Consider the following 18190-nt stretch of genomic DNA (forward strand, 5'->3'; position numbering starts at 1 on the left):
ATGGGCTAATGCCCGAAACGTCGATTCTCCTGTTGCCTAGATGCTGCCTGACCTGCTGCGCTTTTCCAGCAACACATTTCCATCTCTGATCTCCAGCATCTGCAGACCTCACTTTCTCCTCAAAGATTTCAACCTACTGCGAATCCTCTTACAAGGATGCCTTCCTTGAAGGAGCTCTCTTTCTCCCTCTACAAAGGTTTCAGTGAGTCCCTCTCTCACTGCACCCCCCAGGTCATCTCCTCTGCACAGAAGCTCTTCAGACCCATTTCCGACGCCCCTCCCCCAAGTCCCTCCTCCCTATCTTTTATCTTAGCCTGCTGGACCAACTTTCCTCATTCCTGAAGAAGGGCTAATGCCCGAAACGTCGATTCTCCTGTTCCCTAGATGCTGCCTGACCTGCTGCGCTTTTCCAGCAACACATTTCCATCTCTGATCTCCAGCATCTGCAGACCTCACTTTCTCCTCAAAGACTACCACTGCACCCCCTTTATCTGCTGGCTTGATGAGAGTTGTCTTTCTTTAACATTCTTTATTAACTTTCCATCACATGAAAAGGATAAGGATGTTTTCAAAGATGTACTGCAGAACAGTTGGCCCCATCCTATCTAATTCATACACAATTTCAAAGATCTGTTCCTTATATCGATGACAAATACCATTGTCACTCTTCATCCATACTATCGTAATAAGGCTTCTGCAACAAATTTGTTCAGAAGTTCTTTTATTCTCCTAATGTGAGCTCATGGTAAAGTTGGAAGAATTGCTCCATAAATGAATGAAGCAACAGCTTGATACAGTAATGGATACAGTTATCCAGCCATCAGACTAATCTTTATTAACTGGGCGTAACGGGCAGTGGAGATACACAAGAGGTTGGCAAGGACAAGTGAATCTTTGGAAGGAAATTGTTCTGGGAAGTCTTCAATAATGACTCCATACCCTATTAAACTAAATGGCTTTGGTTCAATCATTGGGAAGGAAATCTTACTGCTCCTTAACAGCTACAATCCTCCCTCGGGTGACGTATCAGTACTTGTCCATTCTGATTACAGAAGGTTGAAGAATGGAATGCAGTTGATGTTTTTACAACATATTTGACAAGGTAGTATTTAAAAATCTGGCTGACAAAATTGAGGCTTATGGATTCAGAGAACCAGTGTGCAACTGGATTTTGCAAAAATGTATCTTAAGGACAGAAACAATAAGTTGCAGTAAATGTTTTTTTTTCACAATTGTGTCCAGTTTTCCAAGGGTCAGTTCTAGAACCTTTTCTTTGCAGTAAATAATGATTTGTATCTTGAAATATTCAGAAACAGTTCAAAAGTTTCTAATTGTGCCAATCTTATAGGAGTGTCAAACAGTGGGGATGATTCATACTGTTTGCAACAGGCATAGATTGTCTAGCAGAATGGACAGGTAAATGGCACATTGAATTTAATACAGATAAGTGTGATGTGATGAAATGCAATTTGGCAGAAGGGATAGAGAGAAGCAATGCAGACTTAATTGTACAATTCTAAGATGTGTGCAGGAATAGAGGAATGCATATTAAGGTAAGTGGATTATATTGAGAGAATGGTTAACAAAGTATATGGAAGCAAAACAAAAACAGAGGAAGAGTTCTGAGGAAGGTTCACTCGACCCGAAACGTTAAGTCTGATTTCTCTCCACAGACATTGCCAGTCCTGCTGAATATTTCTGTTTTTGTTTTGAAATTACAGCATTCACAGTTCTTTCAGTTTTTAGAAAGCATATGGAAGCTTCTGCTTCAGAAATTGAGGCATTGAGGACCAAAGCAAGGAAATTACACTGAACCCTTAAAATTTTGATTAGGGTCAACTAGAATATCAGGTTTAGGGTGAGGGGGGAAAAGATATAAGAGACCGAGGGGACAACTTTTTCATGCAGAGGGTAGTACGTGTATGGAATGAGCTGCCAGAGGAAGTGGTGGAGGCTAGTACAATTGCAACATTTAAAAGGCATCTGGACAGGTATATGAATAGGAAGGGTTTGGAAGGATATGGGCCAGGTGCTGGCAGGTGGATCTAGATTGGGTTGGGATATCTGATCGGCATGGACGAGTTGGACTGAAAAGTCTGTTTCTATGCTGTACATCTCTTTGATTCTATAATACTGTGGTGAGTAACTTAGCTCCTGACTCCCCAAAGCCTGACTTCTATTTACAAGGCCCCAAGTCAGGAGTGTGATGAAATTTTCCCCACCATCAGGATAGCTGCAGCTCCAACAACACCCAAAAAGCTTTACATCATCCAGGACAAAGCAGCCTGCATGTTTAGCACCACATTCCCAAGCATTCAATTCCCTTCACCACTGATGCTTAGAACAGTGTGTACTATCTTCAAGACACAATGCAAAAATTCACCCAAGATCCTGAGAAAGCACCTTCCAAACCCATGACCGCTTCAGATGGAAGACAAGGGCAAAACATGGGAACACCAGCACCTGCAAGTTACCCTCCAAATCACTCATCATCCTGACTTGGAAATATATTACTGTTCCTCCAGTGTCACTGGATCAAAATCCTGGAATTCCCTCCCTCAGGGTTTTGTGGGTCGACCTGCAGAAGCGGACTGACTGCAGCAGTTCAAGAAGGCTGCTCACCACTACTTTCTCACAGGCAACAAGGATGGGCATAACACACTAGTCAACCAATGCTACCCACATTCACGAGTGAGTTTAAAAAAACGAAATTAAATTGTGAGGAGAACACAAAGAGTTTGCAAAGAAATAACAACAAGTGAGCAACAACATCACAGTGGAACATAATATTGATGATATTTAGTTAGTAGCAAAAGACATTTCTTAAATGGTATAAAATGGTATAGCGAGAGCAGAAATCATGCAAATAGAAGGCAATAACATGTTGACCTTTATTGCAACACATTAATCATTTGCAAATGGATTACTTATCATTTTTAGATGAAATTAAATACTCGTTTTCCCCCATTTGATCTGCAGGCATTAACAACAGAAACTGAGTTAACATATGGAAGTTACATGGACACAGAACTCCTGCTGTAGGTTCACTGCTTCAGGACGACAATAACAAAGCAGTAGAATCCCTGCTGTATTTAGGGACAAGCACTACACTCCATGTAAAGGTCAGTTTTGAGTCCTTGTAATTTTGAGATTGATATTTTCGAATCTACTACTCCATGTGTAACACAGTTCATACCAACTATGATTTCCCTCTTAATCCATGATTTCTATATTTATTAGAATAAAACTTATAAAAATTAAAAATTCATTAATTTTTTTGAGTCATTTGGTAAACTTGGTTATTTTGCTTTATAGTTTCCCATATAGATTGTAAATATATATACACATTTATGTTTAATCTGAAATTTACTGTTGTGCCAATATACAGAATAATTTGAGATACAGCATGTTTGGAACAGACAGGTGGCTTGAACCTACGATTTCTAATACTTTCCATCACTGGAGGTTTTCTTAGTTCATGGCTTGGTCCATTGCAGACCAAATGATAGAGAATGCAAGGATTCATCAAGAACTCAGTTGATGCTCTAGACTAGCTATCAAAAGTCATAGAAGGCAAACGAGCTGAACCTCGATCTTTTATTGCCTCGTAATTCTTAGGATTCGAGGTCATCGCCACAATTTCACCTCGTGCTTGATTTAAGTTACCTATTCTACTCGGAGAAAATACATATTACAAATACTCAAGAGGGGATTAAAAACTCCATGACATTCTAAAAAAATGTCAAAAACTTAAAAGAGAAAAAAAGACTAGTAATACCTTTGCGAGAGACAGTCGAATAGTGGACGCTTCCACACTAATACACAACTGGGTCTCTGAGACATTCAACTCCAAAACTGTAATTAAGAAGTCCATTGCACCAATGATTAAATTACTGTTATAACTCATTAATCAATGAACCATTGAAAACGTTTGACACTTTAATAACATGTTCAATTATTTTGAAATAAATGCAATTTCAATTCACAAGTATTTTGGATTCTGATTGTTAAAAATCAGTAACTTACTAAATATATATCTGACAAAAGTCAGCAATAGAATTTCAAGGAACCTATGTAAAACATGAGTGTGCCACTCTCTTCAAGGTGTCAAACGCACAATGAAAGTACAAAATAAATGTACAAATTAAGATGGGAATGTTAGCAAAGGGTACAAAATAAATGATTCTAATGTCAGTTATACTTTTACAAATACAATATTTATAAAATTACTATGTTCTAGGACTTAGCTCTTTAATTTAAGGCAAAATGGTGGAACAAAGTGATTCACATGGTTTGCTCAGGAGTCTGCTCAACAACAAGCTGAGGTGGTTTCATTGTGAAAAGTTAAAGGATGGCTTGGGCTGGTTGGAATAATGAACCAGATATTCACACCAGTTAACAACAACAGTATTATCAGTCTTAGCTGTGGGTTCTCTGAAAGCTGTGCACGCATTCAGCTGTTCAGAGGATCTATGCATACCAATCCATCGAATTCTGCATAAGGTCCACACACCCACCAAAATTAGGGAAAATAGGCTGTAGGTGGATTGTTAGTGTCCATGTACCGCAGGGAGGCATTATGAACATCAGATCGTATAAGTGGTTATAATTTAAATTGTCCAATGTAGATGTAGTTGGGGTCTGCAGGAAAGCTAACTAGTACCTGGATGCAAACTTGGCACAATTCATGTTCCCAGAAGATAAAGTAGATACAACAATTGTTTTACTGGGTTTTAGTTTTCTAAGATAACCTCAGTCTTGCATCTGATGTTTCCTTTACACATCTGCAGGATGGTGCAGCTTCCATTCCGATTTTGAGAACAGGTTTGTGAGATCTTAACAAGGCTGTAAGATTCACCTATCTTTGTCTAGAAGAAGGAATCTCCAGGGTAACCTTCAATGTGAAAGTCAGTCCTGGAGTTAGAAGCTACCTAGTTGGGAAAAGAAAATGGAAACAGGTCATCAGAAGCAGAAAACATCTGGATTGGTTCTGGGAGAACTGTGTCCATATAAGGGACAATGTAAAGTATGGCTGCAGCAGAAGGTAAGTAGCTTTTTTGAAAGTTAAATGGGGATAATTTTTGTATTAGAGTTTAAGTTGTCTACCAAATGATGTTAAAACAATATTGCTTTTAGTTTCTTTCAGCTGAATTTTCCCAATTTTATGGCAATGTGTCATGTCTGGGATAGCAATCTGCCATGGTTCATCTCAACTTTTCTCATCAGCTCTTCAGCTCACTAATTATGCAGTCAGCCTCCACTGTGACCAGCTCATGCAATCATAGAGCAGGAGCACTTGATGTGCTTGACGCTACTAGGACTTTGTAACCTTCATGGCAATGGGGTAATATTTAAACCCCAGCCCTAGAGTGCTTCAGACAATGCAAGCCATTACATGAAACACTGTAATGTTCAACTGATTGATATCAGTAAATGGTGCAGGAAGGCCAGATTGCACATAGCGTCTCCAGAATCTTGAGAATCTGATAGATGGTGTAGTTGAAAGAAGGACAGTGTTGTTCCCTCCAAGATTGCCTGAGGAAACTGCACCATCAGAATAGCCAGCTTGGACAGAGATAGCAATCTGGGCCAATGCAACCTCCAGAGTCAAACCCAAAACACAGCAGTATTGGAAGGTTAATGATCTTCTGTGGCCAGAAACACAGGTCTATGCTACCTTATTCTCACAGGGCAACCATTACTCACTGCTCCTCTGACAGTCACATATCTCTCACAAAGGCTCATGCCTTACAACTCTCACCGGCTCATGCTGTATGTCCTTTCAATGACTGTTACCTACCTCATCCTCCCAACCTTAGCTACACATGTACTTCCCACTCACTCACTGAGGTCACATCACTACCTCTCCTGTTAATGCATCAACAGTACTGCCTCTCGCGTCTACTTCCATCATACTTGCAGCAAATATCTCTCATAACTAGGCCAAGACGGGCAGTGTAGGGACAAATATTAGGTTCCACATTTTGCATGAGCAGAAAATATTGTAGCTGGGAACTCCAAGATTGCCATGTCCAACCAAGGACATGAGTTTCATCATACTGTGCTTTTGTCCCAGTAACTTATTCTTGGAGATGGAGACCAAGATCCAGCACACTTAAGTGTCTGCCAGATATGTGCACAGATCTGCACTCCATCACTATAGCTACTAGTGCTCAGTATCAATAGTAGATCGAGAGGGGGGCCGAGGGACCTCAACTTTACTCCAAATGCCCTTTGTTTCAGGAAGGCAGCATACTGACAGCAGGACAAGCCATGCACAGCGCTCCCACTCTTGTGATACTCCAAACATACCTGGCCCCTTCACTTTCTCTTGCTGGTGTTGCTAAGGCCTGCAAGAAGTCCTAGTCAAGAAAATGTTCTGAGGAACGTCACTGGATCCGAAAGTTTAATTTTGATTTCTCTTCACAGATGCTGCCAAACTTGCTGAACTTTTCCAGCAACTTCTGTTTTTGTTCAAGAAGAGTGAGTCTGACCCTGGGCAGGATACTCAGGCTAGGGCACTCTAGACTCAAATGTGCTGGGAATATTCAGCCAAGTCTTCTCAGCCACAGAGCCAACTATAAGATATGCTCCCTCTACCTTGGGTGTAGACTTTGAAATTGCATTCTGACTTAGTGGAAGGGAAAGGAAAAGAAAGAAACTTACTAAGGTGGCATGATCATTGTAAATAACATGTTCATTGATACTCTTTAAATGTCTGCTCAAATTTCTTTGTAGCTTTCAGAACTACTAAAGTCACATTCATTTGACATTTGAGCATTCTCTTCAGATATCCCAAGGATGAAATTGATTGTAATGGACAAACATTGCTCATTTCCAACAAGCTGACTACTTGACTGAGGAAGCTTCAGCATCACAGATCCCTGAGCCATCAAGTCAATGACTGCAGCCAAGGCACAGCACTTGAAGACAGACAACACTGAGGATACAAGCTGTGTGCAGGGATTGTGATAGGATGTGTCCTGCATTTATCATTTACTGATATACACACCCTACGAGTGAGAAATCAGAATCAACAATGATTCCACAAATCACAGCAGACAATGTCACGATCTTTCTTTCAGCTTCTCAAGGGCAGACATTACCATTTAAGGTTGGGAAGGTGTAAATTAGAAAGATTGCATTGCCATTCTTCCTCATATATCAGCAGTTTGCTGAGAAAAGCTGTACAAAGCTTTCAGGTTAAACACTGTGCTACCAGACACTCAAGCATTTCAGTACTATTTACCAAACTACACGAAGTGTGAAATGCTAAAGACCAACCAATGATGGCAAAGTGAAAAGGAGGCAATCCCAGGATAACTGGTGTACATCTCCAGAATCAATAACCTATGATCACGGATAAACTGGACACAGATGAAGGGGAAGTTATTTCTGTTAACTCTGTAGGTTGGTGGCAGTGCTCTCTCAAGGCAGTCTTTCATGCTCTGCTTCTCTAAGAAGCTAGTGAGTGATTGATTTGTTCTCATTATGAGTAGAGGGAGAGGAGGTTTTAAAACGGTTTAATCAGCAGAAAATGGCATCTTTGAATTCCCAGATACATTTTGTCCCCAGTTTTTCCTTGGAATGAGCCACTGACAAAACAATTCAGGGTAGTTGGGACCTTGATGGGCATCAGGAAGGGATGGCCATTCCTTCTGAGCATAAGTCCTGCTCCGATAGAAGGCACAGATGGCTGGGACATTGTTGGTTTGTGCCTGCCTTGTGTTTTCAACAGCTATAACTAATGCTGGCCAGTATATTCGGGTTCTAGTCAATCTTCTTTGTGTTTTTTAGGGATCTTTAGCATGCTGGTTTATCCTCTCGCAATTGGCCCATAGCCTTGAATGTTATGACACAAGTGCTCATTCAAGTACATTTTAAAGGGTGCTAGATTTTCCACTTCAATTATCCTATCGAGCTTTGCAATCCAGATCACCACCACCCTCTGGGTGATAATGCTTTTCCGCAAATCCACTCTAAACCTCTTACCTTTCTCTTTACAATGATGCTCCTTGTTATTCATGCTTTGACTAACGGGAACAACTGTATTCTATTCATCCTGTCCATGTCCCTCAGTCTTGTACACCCCTCAACCTTCCCTGCTCCAAAGAAAACAACCCGAAGCTCATCTAGTCTCTCAATAGCTGAAATGCTCTATCCCAGGCAACATCTTGGTGAATGTCCTTTGCACCCTTGCCAGTGCAATCACATCCTTGCTTTAGTGTGGTGACCAAAACTGCACATAATCCTCTAGCTGTGGCCTAACAAAAGTTCTGTATCGCTCCAACATAATCTCTTTGCTCTTATAATCTTTGCCCCAACTGATAAAAGTACCATTCCCTCTGCCTTCTAAACTACCCTACGTTCTGCTACCTTCAGGGATCTGTTAGCATCCCTGGATTGCATTTTTCCTGAGCTTCCTATTGTCTTGTCATTCATTCAGTACTCCCTTTTCCTGTTCCATCTTCCAAAGTGCATTACTTCACATCTATCAGGGTCCTCAATGTCAACCATTTAGTATATTGCTGTGTCATTCACAAGCTTGCTTATCATTCCCCCTGTACATCATTTATGAATATCATAAATGAGGGATACAGCACTGATCCTCGTGGTACCCCAATGCACGCTGGGCTCCAGTTCCACAAAAGGGACCCTCTTTTACCATTAAGCCAATTTTAGATCAAACTTACCAAGTTACCCTGGATTCCATACGCTTTTACTTTCTTTAGTTTTCCAGGGACCTTGGCAAAAGACTTATTGAAATTCATGTAAACTACCATCTATTTCCCCACATTCTATTATCTTCCATGACAATCTCCAGAGTAAACATTGATGCAAAATACTTGTTTAGTATCTCTCCCATTTCCTGCGGTTCCACACATAGGCTGCCTTGCTGATCTTTAGGGACGCTGTTGTCTCCCTAGTTAACCTCTTATCCTTAATGTATTTGTAAAATCCCTTTGGATTGTCCTTAGCCCTATTTGCCAAAGCTATCTCACGTCCCCTTTTTGCCCTCTTATATAAATATATATATATATATATATAGCTCCTGCATTTATACTTTTCTAAGGATTCACTCAATCTTTGCTGTCTAAACCCGACATAAGCTTCCGTCTTTTTCTTGACCAAAACCTCAATTTCTCCTGTCATCCAGCATTTCCTACATCTACCAGTCTTGCCATTCACTCGAACAGTAACATACCCTTAGCGATTTTTGAAAAGATTTGTAGCTTAGGTTGATGACAATTATGTAAGTTAGCTCACTGAGCTGGAAGGTTTGTTTTCCGATGTTGCGTCATCATGACTAGGTAACATCATTGGTGCGAGTCTCTGGTGAAGCACTGGTGGTATGTCCAGCCTCTCTACATATATGTCTTGGTTTCTTAAGGTTAATGATATCATTTCCAGTTCTGTTTTGTTTCCCAAGGGAAGGGAGATGGGATCTAAATCGATGTGGCTATTGATGGAGTTCTGCTTAGAATGCCATGCCTCTAAGAATTATCATGTGCGTCTTTGTTTCGGCTGTCCTTGAATGTGTGTGTTGTCCGAGTCAAAGCAGTGTCCTTCTTTGTCTATGTGTATGGAAACTAGTGATAATCTTTTGGTAGCTAGTTGGTGTTCATGTATCCTGGTGGCAAGTTTCCTGCTTGTTTGTCTAATGTAGTTTATTTTTTAAACAGTTCTTGCATGATATCTTGAAAATGACGTTAGTTTTGCTGGTATTATCTAATGGAGCTTGGAGGTTCATTAGTCGCTGTTTAATGGCATTGGTAGGTTTGTGGGCTACCATAATGCCAAGGGGTCTGAGTAATCTGGAAGTCATTTCTGATAATGTCTTCGCTGTAAGGTCATGCGGCTATAGTTTTTGGTTGCATTGTGTCTCCTTGTTTGGGTTTATTTCTGAGGAATCGATGGATTGTGTTTATTGGGTATGCGTTTTTCTTGAAAACACTGTATAGATATTTTTCTTCTGCTGTTTGTAGTTCTTGGGTGTTGCAGTGTGATGTAGCTCATTGAAATAATGTCTTGATGCATACTATGTTTTCCCTGGAGCGTTGGAGGCTGAGAGGTGATCTTATAGAGATTTACAAAATTATGAGGGGCATGGATAAGATAAATAGACAAGATTTTGTCCCTGGGGTGGGGGAGTCCAGATCTACAGGGCATAAATTTAGGGTGAGAGGGGAAAGATATGAAGGAGACCTAAGGGGCAACTGTTTCACGCAGAGGGTGGTGCGGGTGTGGAATTGGCTGCCAGAGGAAGTGGTGGAGGCTAGTACAATTGCAACATTTAAAAGGCATCTAGATGGGTATATGAATAGAAAGGATTTGGAGGGATATGGGCTAGGTGCTGGCAGGTGGGACTAGACTGAGTTGGGATATCTGGTTGGCATGGACGAGTTGGAACGAAAGGTTTGTTTCCGTGCTGTGCATCTCTATGCCTCTTTACCTCGTTGTTATGGTTCTGTTCGCCGAGCTGGGAATTTGTGTTGCAGACGTTTCGTCCCCTGTCTAGGTGACATCCTCAGTGCTTGGGAGCCTCCTGTGAAGCGCTTCTGTGATCTTTCCTCCGGCATTTGTAGTGGTTTGAATCTGCCGCAACCGGAAGCGGCAGATTCAAACCACTACAAATGCCGGAGGAAAGATCACAGAAAGATCAAGTGCTCCCACACTGACACCTCAGTCATGTGCCCTGAAAAATTTCCCAAGAGTAGGTCAAGTTTTGCACCTTCTCTAGTACATGCATCCACTTACTGAATCAGAAAATGTTCTTGTACACACTTAACAAATTTCTTTCCTTCTAAATCCTTAATACTATTGCAGTCCCAGTCAATATGTGTAAAGTTAAAATCCCCTACCATTACCGCCCTATATTCTCACAGATAACAGAGATCTCCTTCCAAATTTGTTTCTCAATTTCTCATTGACTATTGGGGAATATTTGTACAATCCCCAATAAGGTGATCATCCCTTTCATATTTTTCAGTTCCATCCAAATAACTTCCGTGGACATATTCCCAGGAATATGCTCCCCAAGTACAGCCTCAATGCTATTTCGTGCCAAAAACGCCATACGCCCTCCTCTCTTGACTCCACACCCCCTGACCCTTCTTTCTTTCCGATAGCATTTACATCCTGGAACATTAAGCTGTCAGTCCTGAGCCATGTTTCTGAAATTGCTATAAAATCCCAGTCTCATGTTGCTAACCATGTCCTGAGTTCATCTGCCTTCTCTGTTCAGCCTCATGCAGTTTAATTTATCAGTCCTTCCTCACTCTGTTTTGTCCCTGTCTGCCCTGACTGTTTGACTTGCTCCTTTTCTCAACTGTACCAGCCTCAGAATGTTCTCTTTCCTCACTGTCCCTCTGGGTCTTACTCCTCCACCTTATTTGTTTAAATCCTCCCGAACAGTTCCAGCATATCTCCCTGCTCGTATATTAGTCTCCTTCCAATTCAGGTGCAATCTGTCCTTCTTATACTGGTCACCTCTTACCCCAGAAGAGATTCCAATGATCCAAAAACATGAAGCTTTCTCGTCTGCACCAGCTCTTCAGGCACACATTCATCTGCTCTATTCTCCTACTGTTACCCTCACTAGCTCGTAGCACTGGCAGTAATCCAGATATTTACACCCTTGAGGACCTCTTTCTTAAATTCCTGCCTAACGTCCCATATTGTTCCTTCAGAATCCAACCTTTTGCCTTCCTATGTCATTAGTTCTAACGTGTACAATGACTTCCTGCTGGTCCCTCTCCCCTTTGAGAATATTCTGCACTCTTTCCGAAATATTCTTGATTCTGGCACCATGGACATCTTTGTGTCATGAAGCAGTGCCATCCAGCTTCCTAGGAAAGTAAGCAAAAAAATGCAGAAGTGGCAACATTAACTATTAATGAGATGCAAATGCATGGAAACTAATTGCTTCTCTTCATAAATTTCAGAAGTCACCATTCCACTTTAAGGGGAACAAAATCCTCAACATCAGAAATTTGATTTTTTTTCATTCTCATTATATTTTTCCAACATTTTTTGCCATTGCTGAAATTGCTCAAAGCCTACCTGAAGTTTAGAAAAAGTCTTATAACTCAAAATCTTGGTGTATGACCCCACCTATCAGTCATTACAATTTTGATTTTTTTTTAAATCAGAAGTTATTGCTGTCTTAGGAGACTGTAATACATATTACCCAATTTTCTTAACCACTGAGCTCTATGGAAAGAAAGAAAATCAAACAGGTGAAATAGTGCATTGATTGAATATTACTGCACATTTTACTTCCTAACATGGTGCAAGTTCCAACTAAAATGCTTTAAGTGTCATCGCCTACTACTTAGCTTTAAATGTTCTTTTTGTAAAGAATGCTTTCCAAGGGCATAGAACATGTCTGAAGTGTGTCTGAAGTGAACTTCACCAGGACTCTTGCCCATAACATCAATTTTCCTGTTCCTCAGATGCTGCCTGACCTGCTATGCTTTTCCAGCATCACACTCTCGACTCTGATCTCCAGCATCTGCAGTCCTCACTTTCTCCCACTCTTGTGGTGCTGTAGTAGTGTCTCTACCTCTATACCAGGAGGCCCAATTTCAAGTCTCACCTATTCCAGAGCTGTGTTACAACATCGCTGTACAGGATGATTTGAAAATATCTACATGTTCAAATAAGCCATAAATGAGCTGATTGCACAGTTTAATGGGGCATCAGTTTCAAAGATGCCTGATGGGTACAGATTCTTTGCAGCAGTCTATATAATCCTGTAGAATACTGGGTTTAACTCATTTTGATCTTGAAGTTTTAACAAAGTTGATTTTTTTCCAAGGTTCCAAGACCTGAATATACAGCATTGTTCAACACTATCCATTCTGAGATTAGGTTGCAAATAATTTTTACTTGCTCAAAAGTTTCCATATTAACTATTTGACTCACCAACTGCATTCTGTTTTGCTGCTTTGCTCAAAAAATCTTTCCCTTATTTACAAACAAAAAACAATTATTGCACTTGCACAAAAAAACAGCATCAGTACATTCTATAAAGTGTGTTTTCTTGTCAATTGTTTTACTGAAAATTATTACCATCAATGCACATTTGTTTTTGATCACCACAATGCTATTCAAACATAAATTTTCACAGTTACAAGCTAGTTTCAGAACAAAAGTAGATGTTGCATGCCATTTTGGCACTATTAAATTTGTAATTCTGGTCTGTCTCCGAATCTGAGCTGAGTATAACTAATATGGCAAACTTAACAGCTTTCTTCCCTTCTTACATTCACTTCACTGATAGAAACAAAGTTAAAAATCACACAACACCAGGTTATAGTCCAACAGGTTTAATTGGAAGCACACTAGCTTTCGGAGGGACGCTCCTTCATCAGGTGATTGTCACACAATCACCTGATGAAGGAGCGTCGCTCCGAAAGCTAGTGTGCTTCCAATTAAACCTGTTGGACTATAACCTGGTGTTGTGTGATTTTTAACTTTGTACACACCAGTCCAACACCGGCATCTCCAAATCATGACTGATAGAAACACACTGCCTTTGTCATTGATGCACATTTACAAGGTGGAAAAATAAACTCCTGAACACAACCGGAAAGTTGAACTCCATTAATTTTTGAGTTACTCATGTCTAAACATTAACTGTGGGCTTTTAAAAGAATTTTGAACCATGTGGTTCAATGTTCTTTACCAACAAAACCAAGTAATAATTGCCTTTAAGGCGAAATAAAAACATCAGGATGACTGCCATCTATAAGAGAATAATATACAGTAGCGCCTCGACATACGAATGACCTCGTTCATGAATAAATCGGTTTACGAACAGGATTGTACGTAAAGTTTTGCTTCAAAGTACGTATGAAGTTCAAGGTACGAACGAAGGTACGACCGCAAAAAGCCCATGTGCGACCACGTGGTTTCATTGTTCTGCTTTGCTACGCGCTTGTTGAACGCAAAAGCTCTCGGGCCCCGTGTGATCTCATTCAGGTTGTCTTTGGCGCGTGCGCTGAAAACAGCGTTCGTTGCTACGTCCAAGCATTCTTACACTATCCGAACAATGGGAAAAATTGATTCAGTTTGCGAACTTTTTGGTTCGCGAACCGGGTCCCGGAACTGATTAAGTTCGTAAAGTGAGGCGCTACTGTATATAAATAAGGAATTTTTGTCTATTTGATACAAGTTGGAAAAATAACAGTGCACGTGCTATATTTTAAATCAACTTTGAAGGCTAATTTTTTAAATTATAGTTTTTTATTTTTCTAAGTTATATCTAGATTTTGTACCTGGGTTTCTTTGTACCTAAGATGGTGTTGAAAATGGCAGATTTGCACACTTTTACTGTATTCATGTATCCCTGTACTTGGCTATATGACAATAAACCTAATTCTAATTCACTATATCACATGTCAGTGTGACAAATCAAAGTACTCTTAATAAGCTGATCAAAACACAACTATATTTTTTCAAGAAATTTATCATAATTGTTCATTCAGGTTAGTTCTTCAAATCACTTCCCGTTCAACAAATTCAATATGAAGAGTAAACAAATGTACCAAATAATTTAATTTCTTGATAATTACCGTGAATCAATAAGTGCCCTACTTTGTTCCAATTGGGAGCAAGCTTTGCTATCAGGCTATAGGAAAGGCACATTTGCAGGTCAGTGGGAATCACTCGTTGTGGAATATCCATCTGTCATCATTGAGAAACAGTAATAATCATCTCAACAGAAACTGCTGTCAAAGTTGTCAAATGCAAATCACAATTCATCACAAAGTGTTGAGTGCACTTGAAGTTTAAGGCAATTAAGATTTGAGAAGTTAATTAAATTGGTTAGTTTTAAAAACATTGTTCTCACTACGTTTTTGTCCTTTTATTCTTGCCCTGGAGGCACTTGACCGAATGCTGAGGTATGTTTCCAAGGGTGTTGAATAAGTCTCAGTACTTTGCCCAATCAACAAAACGTGTACCTGCATAAGTTCTCTGACATGTAAAAAAAATCTTAAGGGAGTTTCATGGATAGGCACGTGAAAAACATGCAAAGCCAGGAAAAGATTAGGAACAATTGAGTAAAAATTGGGTTTCAGAGTTTGAGGAGTTTCTGAAAAACAATAAGGAGACAGAAAAATAGGCAAAGAGCCTGGAGGGAAGAATTCCAGAGAGTAAAACTAAAGTGGCAGAAAGAAAGACCAACTAAAGAAGGTGAGACAAAAGTTCAGTGAAAGATTTAGACAGAGAGAGAATTTAGGTCAGAGGATGGGGTATGGTCAGACAATGGAAGGATTGGAACTGGAGGGTTGAGAGATTGTAAAGACTGTACTGTTTTATTTTTCAGTATTTTTGGTTGTGAAATGAAATGGGAAAAGGACTATTTAGAAAGCAAAGTATCGTTGAAGGATTGCTGCACTATGTAAATGCAAGTAATCAGACACTCATTCTAAATACTGTTTATACAACAGTTGGTTGAAAAGCTGAGTTACAGATGAACTGGGAACAGTGTGCGAATTTAGGCTGGCTATAAGTAGCTGATTGTTCTTTAGATTGAGAATGATCAGCCATGATCATAATGAATGGTGGTGCTGGCTCGAAGGGCAGAATGGCCTACTCCTGCATCTATTGTCTATTGTATTAGCAACCAGTTATCAATGACAAAGTTCTCCTGTCTGCTGACAAATATGTGTGATTGGCTCAGAGGTACTTAAACAGCTTGTGAATAGAAATGATTGAGGGAGAATTCATCAGACCTCCAGAAGGGAAGGAACTGCTTTTGCTCTGCAGTGAAATATCATCTGAAGCCTAGAGATAGCAAGTTGCTCTCCTCTCAATTTCTGCCGCTGTGACTTTTTAAATAATTAGAGATCACTCCTGAAAACAAGTGAAAATTTCCAAAAAGGGAAGATGAAGAAGCATCAGAGAGACAGAGAGAGAGAGAGAAAAAGAGTCCACTGGACCACCATCCCACCTTTATCTGCCCATAATACACGTTTTATTTTATTTTTTCTCTCTTTCTTTTTTTACTTTTCTTTTTTTTCTACCACCTAAGTGCGGTAGTGCTTATTTTATCCCCAGCACCCATGGTGTGTGTGTGTGTGCAGGTGTGAGACACAGTGAAAGACACAAAGTGCACGAATCTTTATTCAAATTCTGGGACTGAAGTGCAACCAAAAGCAGAGGAGGAGGTTTTTCAGAAAATCAAAAAGTGAGTGCAAACGCCCACACCCAATATACACGTGGTCCACGGACTCCACGGCGCCACAGAACAAGCAGTTGGGCTGGGAGTCCGTGAACCACCGCAATCTGCGGTTGCAGGGGACTGCTGCGTGCAGCACCCTCCACCCCAGATCCCCGAGAGAAAGGGGGAGGACTCCCGCGTAGAGAGCCCTCCACTGGGGATCCCCAGTAATACACATTTTATTTTGTCTGTCTGCACAGGTGTGTAGAGGAAAAGTTCAAGAAGTATGTTATACTTTTAACTCGTAGTCTTATATGTTGATGATTACAATTGTTTATCATAATTAGAAACTAGTTGTTTGCAATAAATAATAAATATTGTCAAGAAAGAAAGGTAACTTGTGGATTTTTTTTTTTACTGCCCTTTCTCCTGTTTGTTTTTTTTTCTTCCCCTTTCTTTTTTAACCCCCACACTACCACCTAAGTGCGGTAGTGCTTATTTTATCCCCAGCACCCATGGTGTGTGTGTGCAGGTGGGAGGCACAGTGGAAGACACAAAGTGCACCAATCTTTATTCAATTTCCACAACCAGGAAGATAGGAAAACACGCGGGTGGCCAGTGACAAACACTGCCCTTCACAGCAAGGGACAGTGCTGTGTGATCAAAACAGTGAGGGGGAGGGTAGGGACTAAATCAAAATAGAGTTGGAGGGAGAAATGATGCACTCCTCTCCCTGCGGCGCCCACCTCTCCCTGAACAACTCCAGGGTGTTGGTGGACACCGCGTGCTCCTTCTCCAAGGACACCCGGGCTCTAACGTAACCGCGGAAGAGGAGCAGGCAGTCGGCCCTAACGACCCCCTCCACGGCCCGCTGCCTGGACCTGTTAATGGCCAGTTTGGCTAGGCCCAGGAGCAGACCCACGAGGAGGTCTTCAGACCTGCCCTCCTTCCTCCGTACCGGCTGCCCAAAAATCAGGAGCGTGGGACTGAAGTGCAACCAAAAACAGAGGAGAAGGTTTTTAAGAAAATCAAAAAGGGAGTGCAAACGTCCACGGACTCCACAGCGCCACAGAACAAGCAGTTGGGCTGGGAGTCTGTGAACCACCGCAATCTGCGGTTGCAGGGGACTGCTGCATGCAGCACCCTCCACCCCAGATCCCCGAGAGAAAGGGGAAGGACTCCCGCGTAGAGAGCCCTCCACTGGGGATCCCCAGTAATACACATTTTATTTTGTCTGTCTGCACAGGTGTGTAGAGGAAAAGTTCAAGAAGTATGTTATACTTTTAACTCGTAGTCTTATATGTTGATGATTACAATTGTTTATCATAATTAGAAACTAGTTGTTTGCAATAAATAATAAATATTGTCAAGAAAGAAAGGTAACTTGTGGATTCTTCACTGTTGTAAAATCGTTAACTTGTAATTACTCAGGGACTAGCAGGGCTTGATTGCAGCACACTGCTCCATTGTGACATAACAACATGGGAAGCCAACGGTGGTAAATGCAGTGATTATAATGAGGTCAGCCAGGTGAACCTCAGAATATGAATTCACTAATTGGTGCTGTTAATCTGGTCCAATCAGAGAGTCCTGGCTGATAGATAAGAACAGGGAGCTTGCCTTAGAGCGGTCGGAAGGTGGGAGGGGCGGGGGCTTGCTGGGTCTGTATTGTCTGCACTTTTGTATGTAACGGTATTGTCTAATGTATAAATGTCATTGTCATTGTCTTGTCACACGTGGAACTGGGATTTGAGGTTTGTCCTCCTCCCTGTAAAATGGTTGAACGGTAGGGTTCGGGGCCTAGCTTTGCTGCTCCCCTCCCTTGTAAAACTGCTGTCTTTCGTGTACAGCTGTCAATGTTTTTTGTAAACTGTTTTGTAACTTGTTCAATAAAAAAAAAAAATATAAACAGGGAAAAAAAAATAAAAAAAAAAATTAACCCTTTGAGGCTGTCCTAGAGGTGGTCGAAAGGTGTGTCAGGGCGGACCGAGAACTGGAAGGGGCATGGGGTGGACCGAG

At 40.9% G+C, this 18190-nt stretch overlaps 1 protein-coding gene across 1 annotated transcript in view; it reads right to left on the reverse strand.

The window, feature by feature from the left end:
- LOC122549483 (uncharacterized protein C18orf63-like) overlaps positions 1-18190 on the reverse strand; it is an 81074-nt gene that overhangs the window by 43729 nt on the left and 19155 nt on the right. The window contains exons 3-5 of the mRNA XM_043689343.1: positions 14580-14691; positions 12928-12969; positions 3779-3855 (exon numbers count right to left, since the gene is read on the reverse strand). Of these exons, the coding sequence (XP_043545278.1) occupies positions 3779-3855; positions 12928-12969; positions 14580-14691 (231 nt within the window). The remainder of the gene's footprint in view (positions 1-3778; positions 3856-12927; positions 12970-14579; positions 14692-18190) is intronic.

This window comes from Chiloscyllium plagiosum, chromosome 4, assembly GCF_004010195.1.
Source record: "Chiloscyllium plagiosum isolate BGI_BamShark_2017 chromosome 4, ASM401019v2, whole genome shotgun sequence".
NCBI classification, from domain to species: Eukaryota; Metazoa; Chordata; class Chondrichthyes; order Orectolobiformes; family Hemiscylliidae; genus Chiloscyllium; species Chiloscyllium plagiosum.